The 27328-nt window shown below is 39.4% G+C and overlaps 1 protein-coding gene across 2 annotated transcripts; it reads left to right on the forward strand.

The window, feature by feature from the left end:
• Nucleotides 1–869: 869 nt before the first annotated feature.
• On the forward strand, nucleotides 870–21116 carry pou2f2a (POU class 2 homeobox 2a). Of its 2 annotated transcripts, XM_053624920.1 has the most exons (16): nucleotides 870–1897; nucleotides 8047–8115; nucleotides 8216–8250; nucleotides 8355–8414; nucleotides 10035–10145; nucleotides 11197–11457; nucleotides 11745–11850; nucleotides 11990–12081; nucleotides 12194–12334; nucleotides 14697–14838; nucleotides 15187–15335; nucleotides 16230–16421; nucleotides 17236–17284; nucleotides 17381–17516; nucleotides 18567–18629; nucleotides 19429–21116. In XM_053624920.1, exons 1-16 carry the CDS (start codon nucleotides 1762–1764, stop codon nucleotides 19469–19471), a joined length of 1785 nt encoding a protein of 594 aa, XP_053480895.1. In that variant the 5' UTR covers nucleotides 870–1761; the 3' UTR covers nucleotides 19472–21116. The 2 variants fall into 2 exon arrangements, with proteins under 2 accessions (XP_053480895.1, XP_053480889.1); XM_053624914.1 differs by lacking the exon at nucleotides 11197–11457 and having other exon boundaries at nucleotides 871–1897.
• The last annotated feature ends 6212 nt before the right edge of the window (nucleotides 21117–27328 follow it).

The following is a 27328-nucleotide window of genomic DNA, read 5'->3' on the forward strand; positions in this document are numbered from 1 at the left end:
ACGAAATACCAGCTGCTCGTGATTAGTTAACTATGATGTCAAGGCTTATATGTCATATAAACACCCGTTAAATTGAGTTCACCTTGTTCTCATACGAACAGCAAATACAGGCGTATGAACTCCTCCAGTGTTAAGATTTGATGGAAATTCTAAATCATTATGTAGCACACCTGTGAAAATAGTTGTGATGATTCATGTTTCCTTAGAGAGAAATGCTTTCATTTCCAAAATATATGTATTCAGTAAAGCTAGTCGAAAAGTGTTGCGTCTATATAGTTGTGATCGCTAAGGGAAAATGTCGTTATTTTTAAACAATTTACCCTTGCTAGGAAAGAAACACAAGGTATTTTGATATTGTTGTGAGACAAGCGATTCTGAAACTTTAAGGGCGTGGCCACTCAGCTGGATTTACCCAGTTTCATATATTATTTAGTTTGATGTATTAAAGCCTTACCGCAGGAACAGATTTATCGCAACGTTGCTTTAATCACACCGTATTATACATAGTTATCCCTGTTAAGGATTGAACTGTACTGTTCCCACATCACTGACCCCACGGGGAAAAAACCCCCATAAAACTCCCTAAGTGTTAAAGATTTCTATTAATCTTGTTTATTTATCGAGCACAAACTAAACTAAACGAGGAGATATCAATAGGGAAAGATTCCTAGCAGAATTTATAACGATTTATACAGTAGATTATCGTTATCATATTTTCTGTGACGAAAAACTAAACGATAAGCTGATATCTATGATGATAAGGTGAACTCTTTATGAAGCTAAAAGTAATGCACGTGGCCAGGATTACCTGCAAATATCTGAACTTTTACGTACGTTGCTACTATATTCGATAAAATACCTAAATAATCAAGGATATTTCTTTAAAATAGTGTCTTGTTCTGAGGACTTATTTGCTGTAAAAGCAGCTAAGCACAGGTTATGTCCTTTGAACGTGAACTCTCGTGACAAGAGGTGTGTCACAGCTCAGAGTGGAAAAATCAAAGCTACAAATGGAACACACATCCTCATTCTTGCTGTTTACACTGAGGTTTTAAGTGTGTGGTGTCATGTCAGATATTCTAAGTGATACACAGTAGATATCGAGTATAAGAAAGAGTAAGTCATGTGCGTGAGTGAGAGTAAGTGTGTGTGTGTGTGTGTGTATCACTTCAGCTCGTGAGTGACTCTTTCCAGCAGCCCCAGCAATTTCCAGTGACAAAAGCGCTCCCCCTCTTTTTGCCTCTATCTCTTCATCTGTTTATCCTTTCATCTCGTTCGTCAGTGTGGCCGTCCCACTCTCGAACCCTTCGGCCCCCTCTTTCTCCTCTTTTAACCCAACGCTGCCCACCGGTTTTTCACTTGTTTACTTCCTCCTTCACTTCTTCGCGCGCCGTTTTGTTCTGCGCTGGCCTACTTGTCGCCTCATGCTTCTGTGACGCTTTTCCTCCGTGTCCTGAGTGCCATCTTTGAGAAGAGCCTACATTGAAAGAGTCGCATAACGTGAACACAGAAATTCACTTTATAGATATTAGTTTCGTGTCTACAACAGAAGTGTGTGCACTTCGACACAGGAAGTGGGCAGCCAGGGGGAGGAGGTGTGGGAGGGCACAGTGGAGAGAGGAGGTGAAGGAGAGAGGGAGGGAGGAGAGATAGAGGGAGGAGTGGGGAGCAATTTCCTCACCCCCTTACGTTATCGGCTTGTTGCTCTTTATTGGCCACGCGCTGACAGGGGCCGAGAGAGACTGACAGAGCTGTGTGTGAATGTGTAAAAAGGAAGAGAGAAGGACAAATCGAGAAAGAGAGGGAGAGAGAGTTGAAACAAGCGCACACATAAGTATCACTATGACAAAGACGGCTCCTATAGCAGCGATGGATTACTCCCATTTGTGGTTGCCAGGTACGTATCTTTGCTTCCTGTGTGGTTACCAGGTTGGACATTTATTAGGTCAGTTATACGCTAATTGTCGTTGCGGCAGGATGAAGTATTTCCTGACCAGCTCTAGGTGTAAGAACCTGTCCAAGTAATTAGGACAAGAAGAGACAAGTGAGAGAGACAGATCTAAATGTATTACAATGCAGATACACGTCATAATGGGTTTGTAAATCTCACCTTGTCTTTTACATCCAAGGTTTTTTTTTGTATCTTTGCCTATGTTTAGGGGTATTAGACCTCTGATAGCCTATCAGTCATAATTAGTTTACATATAGAGGGGTTTTGATAAACAGCTTACAAATCCTCTTAACAAGCAGGTGATTAAGGGTTCCTTGTTGTAACTGCTATTAGGGTTCGATTTTTGGTTTCCATTTACAATTATGTAGATTTACGTACCGTTATAGTTGACTAACTTGTTTAGTTATATTCAGTCATGTTGCTAACCAGTGATACAAGCATGTGTGAATGGGTATACATGTAAATTGCACACTGCTGATGAGTGCAGGCTCTTCATTTTGTTGCTGTGGGGAAACCCTTCAAGCATCTGTGTAGAAGCCTACAGCAGTGTTTCCCTGGTACAGGGGATTCCAACTAGGACCTTTGAGGAAGCTAAGAATTCTTAACTATCCCAAGAACACCCAAAACCCCCCTTTTTTTTTTGTCTAAGAGTGTGCAAAAAGATAGAGGTGAATGAAGAGTTTGTATTGTACGAAGTGTTGCAATGTGTGTATAGAGAAAGAAATGTGAACGCTGTTTTATAAGGAGCGATTAGTCAAATACGCAATTAGTAAAACTACTTACTAATTGTACGCAATTAGTAAAACTACTTACTACTTATAGGGTGAATAAAAATTAGACAGCATTTAAAAAAAAACCAAAAAAAAAAAACGTTAGTAGCAGACAGGACTGTAGGTGAGAGAACCGGTTAACACCATCACTTGTGTGTGTATGTGTGACTTGATTTAACTGAGTAATAGCGTGCATAACGTCTTTTATAGAAACATAGCCAGTGCTGCCGTAGTTTTGGGTACGAGTGAGTATGTTGTGAGTGATGACCTGCTTGGTGGTTGTATGCTCTTACAGTATTGGAACGTATGCATGTGAGGGAGTGGGAGTTAAGTGTGTTGGAAGGCTTTTACGTGAGCGTGACGGAGTAGGAGTCGAATGTGAGTATGTGTGTGGAGGACGCGGTGTTTCCCTGTCTCTGTACTTCTTCCTCATCTCCAGGATGGACAGTAGACCGTACACCGCGATATATGTACTGTGTTTTCCAAACATATATCATATAGCATATAGCATATATAGCATATAATTCAATAGCTACACAAAGGTGCAGAATGATTAAGCAAAAATGACATTCTTATAGCGATGAAGGAAAAGTGTTGAAATGTCAGTGGTTTTTTATAGGTCAGGAGATTATTTTAAATGTTGCAGATGATATTATAACACTGGCATGCACATGAATCAAGAGAAATGATTGAAAGAATAGTAATTATAACTTAATATTTAGATCTAAAATGTTGACTTAAAGCACCAATCAAATCATTTTTCCTCTGAAGTATGATACATCTCTCTCTCTCTCTCTCTCTCTTACATTTACATTGATTCATTTAGTAGAGGCTTTTATCCAAAGCGACTTACAAATGAGGAAATACAAGCAAAGCGATCTATCAAGCGGAGAACAATACAAGTAGTGCTACCATACAAGATTTATAATTGAGTTCTAGAAAAGCTAAAATGCACAGGGTAGAGTTGTAAGAGTCAGAGTAATTATTATTATTATTATTATTATTATTATTATTATTATTTATTTATTTATTTATTTTTTTAAAAAATAATGTGGGGATGGCATTTTAGGGGTTAGTTAAGTGATCACGGAAAAGGTGTGTCTTTATCTGTTTTTTGTAGATAGTGACAGATTCTGAGGTCTGGAGTGGGGTTGGAAGTTCATTCCACCACTGAGGGACAGATAGTGTGAAGGTTCTAGAAAGAAGGTTCTTCACACACACATATGTGCTGAATGTTCTGGTGTATGATGAAGTGATAATAGAAGAAATGGATGTGGCTTCATATAAACTTAACTGTGTATGAGTGGTGTGTATTTTTTTTATATTTGTTGCGGGAAGCAAATATCCCCATAATTCTAGTAATACATGTGAATTTTGACCTTGTGGAGGCATTGGATTTGTGTTTGGGACACGAATCGAATGCCTCTTGCATCTGTATATTTGCGCTAGTGGAAGACTCTAAGAGTGTTGATATTAGCGTGTTTAGTGGTGTGCAGCAGATTAATAATAGCCTTTCTGACAGTAAGGGTTTGGTTTAGCACATTGTGCTCCCCCCAGCCTGAGGGGAAATAGAGAGGGAAGTGAGAGACAAGCTCTAGACCTCTTCTACACATACTCCATCGTGTATGTACTCCACAATCACTTCATAAGAAACTAGACCACTTTTGACAAACACACAAAGTGACTGAAGGTTAACCAAGTAACATCGAAATGTTTGACTACTGTAGGCCAGAATATCTTACGCTAAAGTCAATGCATATTCATTGCCCTCAATATGTCCCTTTTCTACTAATGATTTGCTTGTGAAAATGGCTGCTGCACACATTAATATGAGGCATATTTGGAAAATTAGGGATGTTGGTGAGAGCTTCTGAGTCACAGTGTGCATACACATGCATATATGTTTGTGATGTAATCTCAAAATATTGGCCAAATTTCACTCCAAACCCCAGTCTAAGTCAGGACTTCTGCCTTTACTCCGAGTACGGCCTGAGGAGTCAGCGGACAGTGGTGGGGATTTCCTCCAGCTGCACTTCCTCCCTTTCCAGATTGGTTCTTTAATGGAAAAGTGCATTATCTGCAAAGTACAAATCATTCACAGATGTTACGATGAATGGCATATCAAGGACAAATGCCCATTAATGGTAATAGTCTTATATGTCGATGTTTGGGTCGTGATTATATAGCAGTATGATTTTGTACAGTAATAAGGAATGCTTACATATAATCGCATACATCAGTACTTAATTCAAATACAAGTATATAGAGCCGATGTTTGCGACAGAGCTCAAAAATAAACACCACAGACGGTATTTCTGCATCGCTTTGATAACGTACTTAAGAGTAATCCGCTTCATTACACCATGACTTTTTCCGTACAGTTTCGCACTTATACTTAGTTCTATGTTTATCACTCACTGGTGTGCACTCCTAGCATCTTCTAGAGCAGCGGTTTTCAAACTGTTTACAAAGAGAGATCACTTGTTTAAAAGTTGTTAAAATTTATATATATATATACATATATATATATATATATATATATATATATATATATATATATATATATATACACACATATTATTATTATTATTATTATTATTATTATTATTATTATTATTATTATTAAACTTTCTACCCATAGATCCATTTTCATTAGATTCCAGATGACATTATTTATAGGCATAGTAACTTTGATAAATATAAATATGAGTAGTGAGTTCTACAAAATTATAGGTTCTCTAGAGTTGTAGAGAGCCATACCCTGGTTTATAAGTGTCAAATAGAGTATCAGGTGTGAAAATACTTGAGTAACTGTACTTCATCACAATACTATCAGTATTGTTTTAAGTATTATGTAAGTATTATTTTGGTATATTTATACGTTACTTGAGTATTATTGAAATGAAATTCTTGTACACTTAATTAATTACGTTTCCAACAAAAAATAAACTTAATTCTCATCGTATGTTGTTTTTCTTGTGGTACTGTAAGGTGTCCTTGAGTGTTATGAAAGGTACCAACAAATAAAATGTATTATTATTATTATTATTATTATTATTATTATTATTATTATTATTATTACTCCTTACATTTTATTTATTACAAATCTAGAAGGTCTCTTCTACTCTCATCCAGCCAGTGATTGTACAGTATATATCAATCGAATAGGAGTTTAGCATCCAATCAAATTCACCTACAAATTCATCTAGAAAAAAATACCTATCAAGGATCATGACAATTCATCACTGACTATTGACCATCTCGTGCTACACAATGTAGTTAGCACTATAGCTACCTGTGAGTGTCTGAATATGGATAAGCCACCGGACTGACCCTACCTCAATACGCTGGAGTAAGCAGAGGCTTGTATAATTGTACAATTGAGGTGTTTCATTTGCCTCCCTCGAAACCATAAACTCCATCTAATTTAAAAAAAGAATATTGAGAATAATTTAGAAATGTTGCTAACATTGACTAGCTATATTGAACTAAGTTTCCTTTGCTAATGCCAGGTTAGACTGGCATCGATGCCAGTAGCTAACATAGATTAGCCAGGCAGCAAGTCACATTCTATCTAATGATTAATATTTTTAAAAAAATTTCACCAGTTAAAGACACTTACTTTATACGTTTTAATACTTGAGCACATTTCAAAGCAGCAACTGTTTATTGACACTTTTTTGCCTTGATATTTCCAAGATTTTGCCACATTATCCACAATTTCACTTAAGTATAACGTCTAAGAACGTTATCCACCCCGTAGAGGACCAAGTGTGTAACAAAAAGAAGGGGTCAAATGAGAATCAGGAGTGAAATGTGTGGAAGGAAAGTGAAAGACAGCTAGCGGGGTAGGGAAGCGTTTATTATGCAGGTGGCTGATATAATTAGTCAGTCGTTGGGGTTATTTGCATGTATTTCACAAAAGGGAAGTGAGTGTGTCTGTATGAGAAACTACGTTTAAGTTGAGAATGTGTCTTTATGGGGGTGTGTTTATTTTCAACTAAGACCATTTTTATTTCCCAGACTGCATCAAATTTATACGTATGCACTTTTTAAAATTTTACTTCCTCTTGTGGAAAGACACAATGTTGCTTATAGCACATAATAGGTACTGTTAGAATTGTTCATTCTGTTGCACTGATTCTTGTAATAATGAGAATCAGGGTATGTTATGTTATGTAAAAGATAAAATCCTTGGGTTTAAAAACAAATAAAAATCTCCTTTTTTTTTCTTTATTTCACCTTATTTTTCCTAGCTACAGATAAATTCATCAATTCTGTGCACATTTTACTTACACACTTTATTTGACATCTTACTTTATATATATTATTTTCCTTCCAAGTCATTTTTTTTTTCACTTTAATATGTAAAAACAAAACAAAAAAAAGGTCAATACAAAAACCCTTCATTTTATGTGTAAGTTTGTGTTTGACCTCAGATTAAAAAAAAAAAAAAAAAAAAAACCCGTGATGTGACTCCACTTGCCCTAAAGTAAATACACCCTCAGGACAGCTATATATGAAATTATTTCCCCAAATATAATATTTTTCTTGATGTCTAAATATACCATAGCAACAGCCTAAGTAATCGTACAAGTCAATATCTAGAAGATGACATTGAATTCAATTCTTCCAGAAAATATAGGCAACACTTTTTTAAGCCGTGTCGCACATTAAAATAGTGACACACACACTGAAAATACTTGTGGCATAATAATAGAAAAAAAACAATATAAATGATTTATTATCAAGGTATATGTCCACTGTATAGAAGTAGCATCTTTATTTTTTGGCATTTTATCACATGTCCTTTAAGATCAGTACACAAAGTGGAAATCCTGGGTAAACAAAAAGCCATGGCACAGAATCTGATTTTGAGTTTGAATTGATGTATTTCATAAGTGTGAGTGAAATGCCAGTTGTGTTTTCCAAGATCTCCCCATACATTGTCACTCTACGCTGTTATGAGATCTGTGTGTAATTTTGAGTCAGTGCTATGAGATGAGCTCAGGTTTCTTGAGTGCTGTAACTTGGAAACTGGGGATCCATTCTCTTGCTTTAGTTTGCCTTGAGACACTTAAATGGTTTTTCCCTCTCTGTTGTTGTTTTTTTCCTTCTTCTTTCAAATGACTTCCTTTTTGCAGTGACGGTGGATGAAAGTTTTTTTCTTTGCTTTTAAACTCTCTTTCTCATTGCTACCCTTATCTCTGATCAGCGAGTCATTTTTATCTATTCATACCATTCTTCTTCAACTTATTCGACTTTTTATTGTTTGTTTCCTCCGAGTTTTAACATCTACTTACGCTCTTTGTCTTTCTCTTGTAGATATCAGAATGTCAAAGCCAATAGAGGTCGAAAACCCAGCGGCGGACTCTCCGATGGAGAATACAGGGGGTATGTTAATGCGTGTGTGTATGTGTGAATGAGAGTCAGCTGTTTGTTTGGATATTTCATGTCTTTTTTTTTTTTCTCTCTACATGTGTATCTGTGTTAGATTCAGAGAGGAACGGTTCAGACTCCAATAATCAGGTAGGCCTTGATTTTAAAATAACAATTATTTTAGAGGAACAGTTTTATTATCATTCTGATGATCGTGTTTTTTCCATTTGGCTAAACCTGTTTCCTTCCAATAGATTCCGTCAATGAAAATCAGCCCCTTCTCACTCTCTCCAACACTAAGTGCCAGCAACAAGGTAAATGACTCACTTCAAATGTGTGTGTGTGTGTGTTTTTCTGCATCTAAGGCTGATTTGCATGTTGATTCACAGATACGGTGTGTAGAACCATATGTAAGTACGTATATGATGTTTGTGCAAACGCTGAAATCTGAAATCTAAAGACTAGAGACAAAAAAAAAAGGCAGACAGAAAGGGGACTGTGTATCAGGAAATCAGGAAAGAAGAAACCTACATATGCCAAACCTTAAATCAGAGTACTAATGGCTACTGGACACACTGGAATCCTGGGAAAATTACTTTGGACTAATCGACACATCCCATAGACAACACCACGATCAATGAATATGTGGTGTGCTGCACACGCTGCTTATGTACATTATGTAGGCCTAACTAATGGTATACACTGAGTGGGTTTCCTGTTGAAAAGTGCTTCACTGGATTTGGAATATTCTCATATACTGTAAGCGTGTAGACAAAACTGCAGCCTAAATACCAAATGACCATAATGCAAATGCTAAATCAGGTGCAAGATTGCAGTGTTGTAACACGCGGATGTGGCAGATGGATTGTTGGTGTATTAATGAGCGCTTTGATTATCCAGTGAACAGTAATGTATTTGTAAAAATGAGTTAGATTATCAATGTATAAAATCAGCTCAAATCCAATCAAGTCGCCTCCTCTCGTTCCCTTTTATGAGCCGCGTATGCTGGAAGCTCTGCGGAGTGACGTTCTCATAATCCTATACGGTTCGATTTCATTTCTATTTCAGTAATAGAATTTCCTGTCTTCTTGTCTGCACTTTTGTGAGTTTCAGTCCATTTATATCAAATCATTCCTGGGCTCTTTGAGAGCAAAACGCTCTGGATTGAATTACTTTTCTGTTGCGTTTGTTAATTATATAAGGCGCCATGCATAATTACACATCAACTGTAACAGTCACACCTGAGTCGTTATTATTTCCAATGGTTACAGTTCGGTCTGGTGTATTATTATACAGTTATTATGTATGTATTATGTAGTCGTTATAATTCGGGTGAAATATCCTATGAATGGTTTGACAGTAAGAGTGTACATGCACAAAACTGGGTTGTAAGAAATGGGACAGGATTTCTTAGGCAAATATGTTTTTTTGCTTCTCAGAAATGTTGGCCTAATTTTGGAACAAATGAATTAGCAACCTTATTGAACAATATTCCTTTTTGACTTATGAAATCTCAAAAATTCGCGTGCTACAATATTTATGAATGAAATACTCAGAAATGTGGTTCAGCTTGCTTTTTAACATCCTAACAAAGTATGTGAAATTTGGAACAGCTAAACCTCTATGAAATAGCATGTTTGAACCATTTTCTCTGTGGCTGCATAAAACCACCCTTATACTGTATATATTATGCTTTCAAGTTGAGGAGAACTGAAAGTAAGACCCTGATATGACCGTGATATAGCTGTATATAGCCTTGATATATTGACTGACCTTGCAAGTTACCATTGATAACAGAGCACCACTGCAGAGTGCTTCTTGAAGCGTGCATAATTGTTAACGCTCGCTGATGTTTAAAATTCAGAAGAACGCATCTGGGAGAATGTGCTTGGCATGGTGTACATGTATAGAAACAGCTTCCCTTTCTTTTTCAGGCCAAGTTGGAGGAGTGTGGAGAGATGTCTCCAGCTTCAGTTCAGGCCACGCCCACTCAAACACCCCTCTCACACACACAGCTGATGCTGACAGGAAGCCAGCTGGCAGGAGTAAGACACACACACCCACACACACACACACACACACATACTGTGTCATCCTTCACTCTGTGGTTGCAATATCTGTTCAGACTAGTTCATGCAAAGCTTTCTACCACCATCATGCTTCCTCACGCAGAATCGTATGTAAGTGTTGTGTGTGTGTATGCAGGAAAAACTCATTAGAAGACTAATATAATATTGATCAATTATATTTATAAAACAATTTCTATTCTTTATTCTTTACTGATAAAGGTAAAGACACATTTCAATGATTACGGAAAGCTTTAGAATAATAATGTATAAAGCTTAGGGTTTAGTACTAACCTTCCGGAGTCATATACGAAATACTACTGTACAGTTGCAATCAAAATTATTCAACCCCCATATATATATATATATATTACTGAACTGGAGGCCATTGCTCATGAACAATGGGTTAAGATTCCTCAGGAACGCTGCCAGAAGCTGGTGTCTGGCTGTGCATCTCATGTGCAACAGGTCATAACAGCAAAAGGGTGCTCTACTAAGTACTAAAGATGCTTACCACGAAGGGGCTGAATAATTTAGAGACTGGAGAAGTCATTATAAGTTGCATTTTCAGTTGGATTTGGGGAAACCACTTGAAGCTGTGTTGAAGTATTTCAGTTTTGTTTGATTTGTTCATTGCAAACAGCTGAAAGTCTGTAAATTTTGACAATAAACCTGATTTGCAATGGGGGTTGAGTGCGAGGATGAGTGTGAGGGTTGATTGATCAATTTTGATTGCAGCTGTATATATGATAATATTTTTTAAGCGCAAGGAAGGAAATTAGGTTTGAATGAGAGACTTTCAATCTGAGGGATTTTTTTTCTTCAAAAAGCTAAAAACACTTCTAGTGTGGGACCCAGACATTCAGATCCTACTGTATGCGGCTATTGGATTTGTGTCTGCTTTTTTTCTTGCGCTTCCTGCACTTCCAGTTCTTCTTCCTTACCAGAGGATTTCTCCTTTTCTCTTCCCCTGCACTCTCTCTTCCTCTGCTCCTGACTTCCTTCTTGCCCTTTTACTGTCTCGCTCCAGCTGACTGCTCTCTTGCCCGCGCAGCAGCAGTTGCTCCTCCAGCAAGCGCAGCTCCTGGCCGCAGCCGTGCAGCAGTCGCAGGCAGCTCACGCTGCCAATCAGCAGCAAACGCAACAGCAGCAGCAACAGCAGCAGGCCAATCAGCAGGCGGCTCTGCCCCAGCTGCATGGCCAATCAAAGGGTGCTCAGGAGCAAACTGCTCCTGTCCTACCCCCTCCTCACCAGCTTACCCTATCTCAACCAATCCAGCTCACTGCCCAGGTACACAAAATCACTGGCTTTCCTTAACCCTGTTCTTCTCAGACCCAGTCTGATTTGTCTCCTTCCTTGCATCTAACATGCCACTAAGCTCAATAACAACTTCTACTATATGAATAAATAAACCGCTTTGCACATCGTCTTGAGAACAGCATTATCACCAGCCCAAGTCTAGACTCTCTTCAGATCCCTCGTACTAGCATCTTGACTTGTGATCTTGAAGACTCAAGCACTACATTAACCTTCACTAACTTTGACTTAAACTCACCCTCTATCCTTATATTCTGCAGGACATCCAGCAATTGTTGCAGCTGCAGCAGTTGGTCCTCGTCCCAGGGCATCCTTTGTCCTCGCCCGCACAGTTCCTTTTGCCACAGGCACAGCAAGGGCAGCAAGGTGGGATCCTCTCTCTCTGCACTATATAAGTCTCAGTGATATATACCAATAATTCCATAAGCACATTTGGAACAGACATTTTAAAACAGACTACATTAATCACATTTGATTTTCTTTTCTTTCTTTTTTGCTCTCTCAGGGCTGCTACAGACACCAAATTTGATTCCACTACCTCAGCAAAACCAGGGGGGTCTTCTCAGTGCTCCTCCTGCACTTGGTCTTCAAGCACAGGTAAAGCTGGACTTTTAGGCCTGTATACAGACCCCATGCATAAAACTGACACATATGTTCAAGGCTGCTAAGAGATGTGCTTGTTGGGTTCATCGTGTCTGTATTTCTCTAGCAGAGAGAAAAGGTCATGGAGAGCAGTGTCAGTACGGTGACCCCCGTGACCTCTCATGCCGAGGAGCCAAGTGACCTGGAAGAGCTCGAACAGTTTGCCCGCACCTTTAAACAGAGAAGAATCAAACTTGGATTCACACAGGTAGAAAAGCACACAAACATAAAAAGAGAATAGATCTGTAAGAAATCCAAAGCAATCACTGCCATACTTTATTTACATATTGCAGCTCTTCAGATTGTCAAATTGTGACCTTGTATGAAATGAAGAACAGTAAAATTCTTGCTGGTTAGCAGGGTATGGGGATAGAAGGATAATGTACTGCAGCCATCTGTACACTAGGTGGCAGTAGAAAACTAAAATCTGTATATTATGTATTCCAGTGGCAGACAGTTTACTCTTGCATGGTATATTATATTGATTAATATATAACGAAAAAAGTTAAAGATTTGTTTTTGTATACATTTTTGAAAAACGGTTTTCTTTTCTTTTTCTTTTTTTTTTTATCAATTTGTTAGACAAAAGTTTGCGCTGTGCAATCTTATCATTATTGGCCAGGAGTTCATATCCTATCACTAGTTGCTACGATGATGTGAATGCCTTCTTGAAAGTCTCTTTTTACCAGACGCCAAAAAAGAATAATTTCCTTGTGTTTTGTGTTTGCCCGTGTTCAGCATTGAATTTATTTGTGATGTCACATGCCACAGTACTGGTTACTGGCTCATATGAAAGCAGACACTCAAGGTTATAAGAATGTGCAATTTTCCATAAGTATTTCTTTTTTTACTGTGCGTATTAGGTTTAAATTTTATCATCTCATCGTGGCAGTTGTATTCTGTGGGTTACTATCAAAAAAGCTTTAGCTGTACTGTCCATTTGATCTCTGTACCAATGTTATTGTGGAGAAGTGTGAATTTTTTGGCCCAGCAGGAGACTCACACCCCTCTCCTTTCACATCACCCTGCTCACCAGCCGCTAAACACAGACTCAAGATACTCCATACACAGAAACCCAACAGTGCCCTGAATAATCTTATAACAGATTTGCGGCGATGAAATAATTCATTTGTTTATGCTGACATGTCGAAAATGTTCCGGCGGTGGAATGGAACACCACTGTACTGTGAAAAAGTGTTAATGGACTGCGTTCGTTTAGACTTGTTACACTAAATCCTAATCACAACCAAAATTCAGTTATTTTAAGCCAAAAACACCTGGTTGAAAAAAGGAGACAACTGCATTTAACATTACAATGGCTTCCAGTGGAAACTGACAAGATGACAGTTATCTGTAATAGGCAAATATTCATATATATATATATATATAGTTATTATCATAATTGTTCACTGCAATCTGGGGGAATTTCCTAGCAGAGATCTTTTTTATGTGTAGGTGGCCCTCATGGGTCCTGACTAAATTTTCAAAACAGGACTGAATTTGAACACAACCTAGAACTATGTAGAAAGGTAACCGTCATGTATTTAAATAATTTGTGACATCAAATAAGACAGCAGACTCAGATTGACCTGCTTTTACACTCTCAGTTGTGTTTTGTATTGGCTACATGTATACTCTCTCTCTCTCAATACAGCATCAATATATATAAGAAAGGAGAATTTAAATAATAATAATAATAATAATAATATAGATAGTATAAAATAATAATAGTAATAAAATAATAGAATAAAAAAATTTATAGTAATAATTACAATAGATAAATAAAAATAAATAGATAAATAAATAAAAATGAAAAATAATGTGGCAAAATGCAAGATGTCAGTGTAGGACAAAAGTATAAAGGTTTCAATAATTATGTACATTGACGCCGTAAAATTAAATATCGTAAGGTAAATTAGAAATAGAGTAAATAAGGTGTATGTTGCGTGTGTACGATCTTCCAGTGAAATGTGATCAGAGCAGTAGTTGGTTTCTGAGTATGTGCAGTTCAGAGATGAATTTTGCTGCAACAGGTGCAGGACTGCTGTTCCCCAGTAGCAGCTGCATTTGGCTTGTTTGTGGAAAGAGCTTAGAGAATTTTTCAAAGTATTTTTCTCTTGTGTCACAAAAGGTATGACAGTGAAGGAGAAAGTGTTCCTCTGTCTCAATCTCACCAGTCTTACAGTAACAGCACACTCTTTCTTCGTTTTGAAGCCATGCTTGCTTGTGTCTGCCTTACTCTGTGATCTGAGGCTGTGATCACTGAGCCTGTATGTTGTGAGGATCTGTCTCTGTTTTGTATCTCTGATGCTGAAGAGGTATTCCACCAGCTCGTATTTTCTGTTTAGGGCCCGATAACATTCTAGTTTACTTTGGTTTTTACTTTCACTTTCCCAGTGGTCCAAATATATATTGGTTTTGTTTAGTTGAGCTGAGTTTGAGTCTGAAACTGATTCTTATATGTCGGTGGGTTTATGAGTGTTTCAAAGCCAGCTGCCAGAGGGGACTGACTCTCTCTCTCTCTCTCTCTCTCTCCCCCAATCTCTCTCTCATTTTCTTTCTGTCTGCAGGGTGATGTGGGACTGGCTATGGGCAAACTGTATGGTAATGACTTCAGTCAGACCACCATCTCCCGCTTTGAAGCCCTCAATCTCAGCTTTAAGAACATGTGCAAACTCAAACCTCTCCTGGAGAAATGGCTCACTGATGCCGGTAACCGCGCCGTCACACACCTAACACATTCTAAGGAAAGAAACAGAAGAAATTGAGTACATGTTATTAATTTGTTATGAACTGAAAGTATTTATTCTATAGCAGTATTCATGTATAAGGTATAATTAACTACTATGAATTATTCAGTAACTACATTGAAACTTACAATAAAGCTACTGTATGTAGGGAGGATTGTAATTTGGGACTCATTGGGACTGGAGTTTAAGATGTTTTGCTAAGTACCTGCTTATTGTAGATGCTTAATGATAATAATATGTATACGACAATGAGAAAAGTCGTATATTGGTTAAAGATGGTTGCTGATCATCTGATTGCTAATTTGTGCAGAGACCATGTCGATGGACAGTACCTTGCCAAGTCCCAGCTCTCTGTCCTCACCATCTCTGGGCTTTGAGGGCCTGCCCGCCCGCCGCCGCAAGAAACGCACCAGCATCGAGACCAACGTGCGCGTGGCTTTGGAGCGCAGCTTCAGCACGGTGAGACAATGAACATACGAGTAACATTTGGGCAACATTTAGGTATGCTTTACTGCAAATCAACGCAGCTAGACTTAGACTAACGTTATGTACAACTATAGTTGCTTGCAAATCTAAGATGCAAGAAGTGGTGTTTAGAAATGTCCATGGTAAAGTTTGCACCCCAAGAACAGGCCAAGAGGTCAAAGCAAAAAAATAAATAAATTAGTTTTTGATGCTTCAAAAATATGCAGTATATATATATTTATATATTATATATTAATGAATGTTTTATAATTTAAAAAAAAGATCTAAGTATTTTTGGGGGCAGTGGTGGCTTGGCGGTTAAGGCTCTGGGTTACTGATCGGACGGTCGGGGGGTCAAGCTGCCACTGTTGGGCCCTTGAGCGAGGCCCTTAATCCTCTCTGCTCCAGGGGCGCTGTATCATGGCTGACCCTGCACTCTGACCCTAACCTCATAACATCCTGGGATATGCTTAGAAAAAAGAATTTCACTGTGCTGTTATGTATACGTGACCAATAAAGACTCAAGTTTTGAATTGTTGTCTTTTGATAAGCCCACATATTCTTTTTGTAGTAAATAAAATGATAAAATAGAAGAATTTATTTCTCTTTCAAGACATATAACACATACCTGCAATGGTTTGATCAGGAAAACTGGAGAGTAAACAAGATTAATTATATGAATTATTTTAAACCAAGAGAGCCATTTTTAGTCTTTAGCAGTTTATATAAACAATGTAATTATGCTGTTTTAGTAACATTATTATCAATTCCAGTATAGCATAAGGGTATGAGTATTATAGACCTGTCACTATAAGTGTGAGGCATGCTGGGAATGTGTAGTAATGTCATAATTATACTGTGATTTTGTGTCACACTCTCTGCACTCAGAACCAGAAGCCTACCTCAGAGGAGATTCTACTCATCGCTGAGCAGCTCAACATGGAGAAGGAGGTGATCCGCGTCTGGTTCTGCAACCGTCGACAGAAAGAGAAACGTATTAACCCCTCCAGCGCCACCCCTCCCCTGCCCAGCCAACCCCAGCCTGCCTCACACAAACCCCCCTGCTACAGCCCGCACATGGTACGGCCCGGCCTGATCCTCACACCCACACGTTCACCCCTAATGGCTCTGTGATTGTTTCTCCTGCATGCCCACACTATACCAGCCTTCTTCTGGCAGGACGTTCTCCCATAAAATCCTGAACATGGTCTAATCCTTTTTTCATTGCATGCCTTTATTATATTTTAATCCACCTAACAATAACCCATCACAGTTTGCTGCTAATATCTCTCCATTAGGTGGTCAGTGCTAATATGTTCTCAGAAGGCACTTTATTAGGTACAACAATTGTATAGGCTGCCATGATGTGCAGTTGTGAAATGTAATCAGTGTTTTTCTGACACAAACGTTATACACACAATTTGGATGATTGCTAGTCTATGTGAACCACCATAGGCCAGGGCCTCTTAGTGGGCTTTTTCACGATTGACTTGCTTCTGAGAAGTGTGTTAAGCTGGGTATGAATTATTCATATTCAAATGCATACAGGCAGATATTTCCAAAAATCACCACACATACCTCGCTGTAGGTTTATAGGTATGAAGAAAAAACATATAATGCAATAAAACAGGCCAAAAATGTAAGAATAGCGAATAAACCCTTACATGACAAACTGTGGTCTACCTCACTACTGGCCAGAAGCTCTACCAATAAAGTACACGTACCTAATGACGTGGTATAGCCCATGTACCTAATGACGTGGTATAGCCCATGTACCTAATGAGCAGAAGCCTAGCCCAGTGATTCTCAAAGCAAAGTCAAAGAGATGGCACACTAGTGACATAGTCCTTGTCTCCTTTTTCCTCCCCGCTCCCTTTCTTCTGTTTCTCCTCAGATGCAAGGTCAGGGACCGTCCCAACCCGTTACCAGTCTCAGCACAGCAGGTAGGAGACACAAGCAGTCTAGCAAATTTGTGTAACATAACATTTTAATGATTACTGAAGTGTGTTAAAGTCTTCCTCGTCTTCCTCACTTGCCAGCAACAACAATGCCCTCGGTCTGTCCTTTGACCCCCACTGGTCCTTCCTCAAGCTCCACCCCTTCACCTGTGACTCCGTCTCCTCGCAGTGACGCCAGCCCTGTTCCGGCCACTCACACATTAAATCTGAACACAGGGTGAGACACACAGGCACACACGTGCATACATGCATATAAACACACACACTATCATTATAGCATATTCAATCTAATCTGTCACACGTGCACAGTACTGTGTGCATGTGAAAGAAAACAAGGTTGTTTGGGGCATTACAATATTAACATCAGATCAGCTGCTTCCAGTCTACTTGTAAAAACAAAAATAAGAAAACACACACACACACACATTAAACAGGTTAATACGAAGATAGTGTACGATATTTCGGAAAAGTGTGCTCTATCACAATATCGGTATTATATATTTTAAATGAGGGTTTTTTTTATTATTATTCCTATTATCGCCCCAATTTGGTCACCTGCCTTCCCTCCCATCAGTCAGCTCTCCCCTATCATACATACCTACCAATAAGGAAGGGTGAAGGCTATCACGTGCTTCCTACAACACATTTGAAGCCAGCCAACCGCATCTTTTCAAACTGCTGCTCATGCTGCCTCACATGGCAGTGTAACAGCCTTAGAGGAAAGAGCTATCTACCCTCTTCCACATAAATGGCACCCATGATTGGTTGCATCGCTGTGACTGACAGGAGAGAATGCCTTCCCTCCCACCCACGCAGCATGGCCAATTCCGTATAAATGAGTTATAAGTACATGTTTATTATGGTTCTTTTAACAGTATAGGGAAACCTGCTGACATTCTTGTTTATGGTGTTTGTGGTTATCGTACATACACTGCAGATGGATAGAAATTAGATTGAAAAATGCCGGAGAATTCATTCATTCATTTATTTATTTATTTTGCCACAATCTAATAATTAGTGTCTCACACACGCACACACACACACACATGCACATGAATGGACACACGGTATACTCCCACATGCATATATTAGTAGAAACGTACAGTACATACTGTATACACACACACCTATATCCATGTGTCTCAAAAATCCTCCCTCGCAGTGCATACTGTAAATGCACAAGCTGTAATGTTTTGCTGGCCAGTAATGATACTTAATGTCTGTGTGTGTATGTGTGTGTGTGTATATATGGCTTTCCTGTCCACAGTTCGTGGCGTCACAAGAACGGTGACGTGTCTAACTACATCACCGATTTTGCTGCAAATCTGAGGTGAATACAATCTAAAAAGACTGTGCGCACACGCACACACACACACACACACACACACACACACACACACACACACACATAAGCATTCAGAATGAAGCAAAGGTAAGTACAAACACATTACAGCTTTATAACCTGCTGTCACACTTTGTAGATATCAGGTCATGTGTCTGTTATTGGTTTATAAACAATCATTTTCTTCTTGGAAAAATATCATTAGAAAAAAGCAAAACCAGCTTGTGACTAATTATATCGTGACTAATGTAGGTGTTAGTTCTCCACTTCAAACAACATGCCTTGTTTTTCGGTGCGTGCCATCTCTTATGCTCTTATGCTTGATGGTTTACTGTATTTTTTTCCTTTCCTCTTCTTCTCTTCTTCCTTTCTCTTCCCTGCTCTTTGTCTTTGTGTGTGTGCACGCTTGCGTATTCGTGTGTGCGACTCAGGAATACGGTGATTGGAGTTAACACAGGAATGAACCAAGCTCTGCGTGGCAGCAACCCAATCGCCACGATTCAAGGTTTGTGGGAAAAGCAGGCAGTCGAAGGGGAATGAGAGAAATAAATGGGGAGGGACACGATAAACAAAAGAAACGGGACACGGCATAAAATGACGAGTTTGCTTGTTGAAATCATCTCAGGTGTAGTGTGCGGTGCTTTGGCGTGCTTCGCTTTACTGTGTGCACAATTGTTGTGTTTCATCTCTCTTTTTCACAGCCTCATTGTTCTGTTTCGCATGCTATTTTGTGAGTAAAATTGCTATTGATCCTACATATGACTCATCTTTCTCCCACTTCTCTCAGCTCTGGTAGCCAGTGGTGGTCAAACCACCATTTCCAGTCTTGAAGGTGGCAGCAAGGTGCTGATTGGTGGTTCTGGAGGACAAAGGTCAGGACTCCCTTCTTCCCTCTTCCTTAACCACCCTTCTCTGTTGCCCATGGCAGCGGGCACAGCTCTGGGATTGGGCAACTCGCTCGTTTCCAAATCCGGCAGGCCTCTATTCCCGGACGGCATGAGTCCCTCCCCCTGCTCGAGCCCTGACTCTTCCTGCTCTTCCAGCGACTTGCTACACAGCCCACACGATCTGGGGAGTGGCCAAGATTGAGTGACACTTCAAGGAAACCAATCACAGGACCAGGAGGAGGAACTGAAACCTCCCATCACAACCAAAGCATCTCTGTCTCTCTTTCCTCCTTCGTCTTTTGTCTTTCACTCTTTCTCTCTTGCTCTCTCCCGCTCTCCTGATGCCAAAAATACACAAAGTGGAAGAGGGGAGAGATGAAGAGACAGAGGTGAAGACGAGACGACGTGAAGAGGAGAGATTTACATGTAAACCAAAAATTCATCTGGAGGTTTAGTGGCACGTGGTCGACTGAGCGCAGCCACTTCTCCACCGTTGTTTTTTTTTTTTCTTTCCGCTCTCTCTTTCTCTCTCTCTCTCTCTCTGTTGTTCTGGAGAGTGTAAAGAAATAAAAGAAGGGACAATAGACATTGGTTTAAGAACTGCAGGAACCAGAGGAAAGAGCTGATTAATGATCGTTGAGCCAAAAATAGCAAAACTAAAAACTTTTATTTGTTGCAGAACAGCAGTCGGACTTCAGCTCTGACCAGTCTGGAGAACTTTAAACCAAAAAAAAAAAAAAAAAAAAAAAACCATAGAGGTGAACTTTAAAAGACTCACAGTGACAAAAAGACAACCATACCAAAAACCCATATACCAAAAAATAACCAAAACCAAAAATACGGAAGGAAAAGCTTTATCCCGTGGACCTGTAAATAGTCCAGTGTCCAGCACCAGACCCACACCAACGATCCAGCAACCTCCCGCGCCATCATTTCATCCGACATTCTCTCATTTTATCTGTTAATATGTCAGTATTTTTTTTTTTCTTAACTCGTCATTGTTTTTTTTAACTAGTGAAGAGGTGAATCTCCAAGTATTAGCTGTGTATTGCTGTGCAACAGTGAATGAGCAAAGCTCAGAAGTGTCCATGTTTTTTTGACTAGAAGTCTAGGTATGTACAAATCTCTCCCGCTTTCTACCTCTTTATCAGGTTTTCTTCTGTCTAGCTTTAGTTCCCATTACTGTTCGGAAATATCCGTATTTAAGTAGGCGTTTGTTTTGTTGTTTAACCATCATCACTGTCACGTCATCATTTCAGCCTCATGACTAATCACACATGTTAACCACCCAGGGGTGTGTCTGAGAATGTCATGCCATGAAAATCGGATGTATTTAATACAAGGTCAGCTGGTGTTTCTGCATGTTTGACGTCTCTGTGTCTCACACGTTCATGTTCATTCTGTCTTATCTCCATTAAAAACACCTTGAATCCATGATCCATCATTTTTCACGTCCTTCATACTTACTCCTCGTTGGATACCAAAGTGACTCCTCATGGGTCTCTCACTGCGATGCAGACGGAGAACGGAAACCCCCTTCCCTCAGATGCGCTCCCACCTCCCATACACACACGCGCACACACACACACACACACACACACACACACACACACTCACATACATACATACATCACCAAGTGGACATTGCTGGGGGAACCTTTGAGGAACGGTGTTTCCATTATCCCTGCCACTTCATGTATGAAGTAAAAAAAAAAACTTTAAAAAAAAAAACTTTTCAGCCAACCATAATTCCAGAGATTCACAGAAGCAAACCAAAAAAAAAAAGTTTCCAAGCCAAATATCGAAGGAGCTGAGGAAGAGGAGATGAGAAAAATTGAGAAGATCTCTCTTTATCCCTCCATCCATCTGTGAAAGAAAGTCAGGGATGATGTCAGAGGTAGATGATAACAATATAGATGGATGGATAGATAGATTGATGGATGGATGGATGGATGGATGGATGGATTCATGGATGAGTTCGACACTCTTCTTCCTCCTGTCAGTTGAACCCTTCCTGGTCCTTGGGACGGGAGCTTTGATGACCTCACTGAAGTTAAAGAGATGTGGCTGGTTTCTTTTGGGTTTGGGAAGGATGTTCTTTTTCTTCCTTTCGGCTCTTTTCTTTCTTTCCGTCTGTCTGGTTTGTGGGAATCTTTCTCTTCTATGTATGTACCTGCTGTTCCTTTGGTTTATTGCGTGCTATGATTTTTTCTTTGGGGGTGGGGTTGGGGGGGGGAAACATGTTCAATTATTATAGAATTGTTCTTTTTTTATTATTATTTTTTATGTCCCCTCCTTGTTCCTAGTCGTGCTAGAGACTCCATCAGGTGGTTGGAGAAATACTGTGAACATTCATCTAAACAGATCAACTAGGATGAAGGTGAACACAAATACACACAGGCACCCAAGAACATAACAAGCCAAAGCTTTAACTCTTGAATCGAATATCAAACACGCGTGTATACACCGAAAGATCGGAACCACGCAGCGCTATAAGATCGCAGGCGTGGAGGTGATCAGAGCTTCTGAAAGGGGACTGATTAACCCTGTTCTCCACATGACCGTTTAGATGGAATGGATCACTTAGTGCTTCTATAGATTTTGTAGTAAATGATCTATGTTACAATGCTTACTTATTGCTGATGTATAGAAAAAGGTAAAAATGTTCAAAAAAAAAAAAAAAAAAAAAAAAAAAAAACACACGCAAAAAAAAACACAAACAAACAAAAAAAAGTTGCAGACTTAATTTTAGACCAAAATATTTCTGTTTAAATATTTCTAGGCTTTCTTTTTCCACCTCACACCTCTTTTGTGATTGTTCTGATTCTACTTATTTATGAATTTTTTATTTATTTTTATTTATTGATTTATTTATCCCAAATGCATTTTTATTGCTATGTTCGAGGCATCAGATTGTGTCAAAATGTAATTCTACTTCGCCAAGGCAACCTTTTCAAAAACCAAATCCATAAAAGAATGCAACCATTGGTCCTTATCGACTAATGACCAACACAGGGACGGTAGCTCGTCCCCTTAACCCTCCGCTCCTCCTTTATGGGCGGAGCCTGTGTGGGGATAACCTATCAGGGTGAAGAGCAGCACTGCGCTAGACGCTGACATGACGTTCTGTACGAACGTCAAACGTTTTAGCACAATGTTACAGTGACCTTTTTACAAGCTCGGTTTAGATTGTAGTGTCATGATGCGGGGTCTTATAGTCTTATAGCATTGAATAATCCCAGTGTATACATATTATATCTACTGTATAAGAATGTGAAGAATTTTCTGTTTTTTTGGTCTAGATCTTCTAATGTAGCCATCAACTACAGGAAATCAGCACGAGTAGTCATCAAAAAAAAAAAAAAAAACCAAAAAAAAAAAACACGTTAGAACTTTGTTAGATCGGATTTTTATATTCCTGTGAACCTGTGCGCTTACTGAGAGTCTCACCACGTAATCATTTGTTGACTGCATTGCTGTGATGATGATTGACAGCGTCGAACACAGTGCTGCTCGGAGCCTTGAGCCGAAAGCTTTAAACAGCTACAAAACCAAAAAAAAAAAAAAAAAAAAAAAAACTGGAAGAGAGGAAAGATGGAGGGAATTTGGATAAAAGAGGAAAAAAGTGCAAAGAGGGATTCTGTGCAGAAACGGTCCGGGCCGTGGAAGACTAGGAAAGAAATGTAGCTAAGCAGAATCATATCGATGCTGTCTCCATCTTTCTCTCTCTAGCTCTCTGCTCGACTTCCTTCTTTCCGCTTTCTTTCTCGTTGTCTGTGTCTGATCAGGTTGATGAAGAGAGATAGTTCCTCAAATACCTCACTCTCTTTGACGATAAACCAAACTAACGGACGCTTTAAGCAGAACGATGCATCTGTTTGTAGCGCGTACAAACGGGGCTGCTTTTGGGCGAGCTGAAAGAGGTCATGGGGCAGATGGACGTTCGGGAAATCACGTGGTCTCATGCTGCATCCATGAGCTTCTCAGATAAGCTTTATTTACCAAAGTCTACATGCTAAGGCCATTTGCTTTTGGAAGCTGCACACGTCACTGTTCTTCAGGATGCCAATAGGGTCCAAAAGTCTGAGTCTACTTCCAAGACGTGTTGTCTGTTAATCGGGTAAAATGAATACAGTACACAGAGGACATCAACCATTAACACTGTGTTAGGAGCATTTGCGTCGGCGATGACGTTATCATCCGAAAATATTCCGTTGCATGAATGGGATATTCAAATTCGGATTCAGTTGATTAGTTTAAACTACTAAATCTGGTTTGCTGTCTGTTTGAAATGATATAGTGTTGAACGATACCTCTTGATTGAATTGTACTGTTAACATCAGTCTAAAACACAAACTTAGGTAGTGGACTCCGACTATACACCATACGTTACAATCTGATCTTTCTGTAGCTCCATGTACAACAGGACAGTTGTAAAAGTAGTGCAGTCGTGTTCGGAGGACAAGGACATAAGAGCTAGTCATTATACATCACAACACAGAAACGTCTTGCTTGATTTCCCAGCTGGCAATTATGACTCAGAGTGACACTTGAGCAGTCGTAAGGACATAACAAGAGCAAATCAGAGATGAGTCAATTGCAGCCCCCTTCTTCTCAGCCTTTGAATCAACGTTCCGTTGAAATGAGCGAACAAACAGTGAGAAACGAAACAGGACCATTGTGAAGACCTTGGGGGTATGTTCTCCCTGCCCTTTTGACCTCAGCTCAACTCCTCTGCCTTCCTTCAGCCCTTATAGCCACTTCTACAGTCAGCAAGCCTACTGCACCTTTCCAGCTCACAATTGTAGCCTGACACCATCTTATATGATTCGGGGTACGCTTCAAGGATTGGCTGATTCACTAGAACATACACTGAAAGCCCATTGGCCGGCGGCCCTGTCTGTCAGCTGTGAGAGGTGCTGAGGGCTGGTGACTGGGTAGAGGCTGAGACTGTTGTTGCTAGGTGACTTTGTAATGTCAAAAGAGTCCGAGAGTAAACGAATCTGCTTCCTGTTTACATCAAGTGATCACTGGATCGTAACTCAAGAGAATAGTGTCTTCACTACAGAGAGATTAGCATATGCAATGCAGTGAGAAGCTTATCCACCTCAGGAGCTTGATAGTCTGATTTCCATGTACCACAGACAGCATTAGGCATTAGGTTAACCGTGGGTGTAATCAGGACCAGCGTTTCTCTCTCCCACTCTTTCTCACTTGTTTTCTTTTTCTCTTCCTTGCTGTCATCCGGAACTTAAAATCGGTTTTCGGTGTGAACCGAGGGAGCGTGCGTAAGGCGTCTCGCAGTCTCTCGGTGAAGTGAAACACCAGAGAACGATACCAAAGCAAACACTCCACTGGGAGACCCCGACACATCATACGCACTTCCTGAGACGAAGCTTTAACATAATATAATGATTTCAATGCAAAAACAGTGCAATGGCAGCCTCAGTGCACACCAGGTATTGCTTTAGTCACATTTGCTGATGTTGCTGTACTAAAGCTGGTGTGCTCACCCTGACAGTGGCTCTTGCCTGGGCCATTTGCTTAACAGGCACTGAGGCCTGATCACTGTTATTTCCTTACTAATAGTCAAACACAGCACAGCAAAGCAGGGAAAAAGACAGCAAGACGCCTACCTTTCTCTCTTTTCTGTATTCTTTGTGTTTGATTTCAAATACAGCTTCAGTCCAAAGGAATAACAATAAAAGAGCAAATATCTTAAACTGTTCTAGTGAAACCAAAGATCTCCACTAATGCATCTTCTGCAGCTTTTCTGGCACCCCCAACCGCCCCCCCCCCTTCCACCCCCAACCCCCATGTTTGTTCACCTAGCAACTCCAGTTTCTGGAACGATGGCCTCAGCAATCCAAAGCAAATCATCATAAATGATGATTTTGATAAAAATTTATATTTTTTAATTATTTGTTATTGGGGAAAACTTTTGCTTCTCGTGAAGGTTATGGTGACGATGATTATGATGATGATAAAATAGTTTATGTTCATGATTTGTCTGTGATTACTTTTATGATGCTGATCTGTCCCTTCTGCGTGTGTGTGTGTGTGTGTATGTATGGGTGCGTGTGTGGGTGTGGGTGTAAAAGTACATGCATTTATGTGTATGTATTTGCGTGTGTGTACGTTATATATACAGCACCTATTTTATTTTGATACAGTTTGTGTGCATGTGTGAGCGCATGCATGAGTGTGTGTGTGTGTGTGTGTGTGTGTGTGTATATGTGTGTAAGCACATATGTGATGTATGTGACCCCTATTATCCTTTCCTTTGATCTTTGATGTGAACAGACCTTTTCTTCCCTGTCCCCTTTCTTTCCTCTCTTCCCTTTGGTGACAGGTTAGCCTTTTAGTGTATTTATCTCTGAAACCAAAAAAAAAAAAAAGAAGAAAAAATGATGAAATAACTTGCTTGTTCATTGTACAGTGTTGTTCATTTTAAGTCATTTTTGTAACTGAAAGTGTCTCGCTCATCCAAATAAAAATGGTAGAATACTATGAACGGACATTGTGTCTTTTTTAAAAAAAAAAAAAAAACACCCTGTCAGGCCTTGTCAGGAAAGCCTTATTAAAGGTGTATTAAGCAAATTACCAGCAGGGAGGTTAGCGTCATGTCCGGCTATATTTAGCCCTGGAAATGAAGCTTGGCACAGACTGTTAGTAACATGAGCAGTGTTTAAAGTACCGACTACAGGCAAGCTGCATGCCATTTCAATGTAGCTAAGATCCACACTGACATTAAGTAACCTATATGCTTCTGATGGACACTCTGATAAAAACATATTTAGCTACTTACCATATGTCCCACAAGGGCATAATGTTAGTTAGACAGCTTGGAAGCCAATGATTCACATGCATGTCATGACTCCACAGGCTCGGATAAACAAAAAATTAATTTCGTTGAAGCCCAGAGATAATTATCTAATTGAATTAAACACATAATAATAAAAACAATAAAATCACGAACACCACAAGTCACGTCAATACGGTCACGAGCTTTCGCTCACCTGCTTTGACTAGATATTGCTGTTTTCATTGCTGTACCAAGTTATTAGTTTAACACGTAATGTCTCATTTTTGATTTTTTGTTTTTTATTGCTTATTGTTTTTGTGTCTAAGTATAAAGTCTAGAAGAGTGCTGTATGAATGAAGATACATACTAGGGTTAATCTAGTTATGCTAATCTATTATGTGTTCAAATCATCAGCAAAGACTGAATGCTTATATGTTAGCCAACTAATCTAGCTAGCATGTTGTGTATGGGGTCATTCCTATTTTCCCAGGCTCCTATGTTCCCCAGTTCAATGTTCTGTTAACACACATTAAGTAAACTTTTCCAAAGATTATATGTAGTTTGGACACATTTCCCCAGGGCCCTATTACCTTAATTACCTTTCAACTTTAAACACCAAAGACATATTTAAATGAATAGCATCATGCATTCGATTAAAGGGCACCTGTTATGCTTTTTAAATGTGACTAATTTTGTTTTAGAGGTCTCATAAAATAGGTTTGTATGCATCCAAGGTCAAAAAACACTTTCATTTTCTCATAGTTTACAATGCAGTATCACCTCTATTTCTCAGGGTCGCAAACGACTCGTTCAAGGATCCACTCACTCTAAACTCCTCCTTTCAGAGAGCCTACTCTGCTCTGATTGGTCAGATCACCCAGTCTGTTGTGATTGGTCTACCGCTTACAGCGCATGTCGGAAAGGAAACGCCCACTACCAAATCTAAATTTCAGCTCGGTAACAATGTCGGTTTTACCTTATCAATTTGAGCCCGA

This window comes from Ictalurus furcatus, chromosome 1 (genome assembly GCF_023375685.1).
Source record: "Ictalurus furcatus strain D&B chromosome 1, Billie_1.0, whole genome shotgun sequence".
Taxonomy (NCBI): Eukaryota; Metazoa; Chordata; class Actinopteri; order Siluriformes; family Ictaluridae; genus Ictalurus; species Ictalurus furcatus.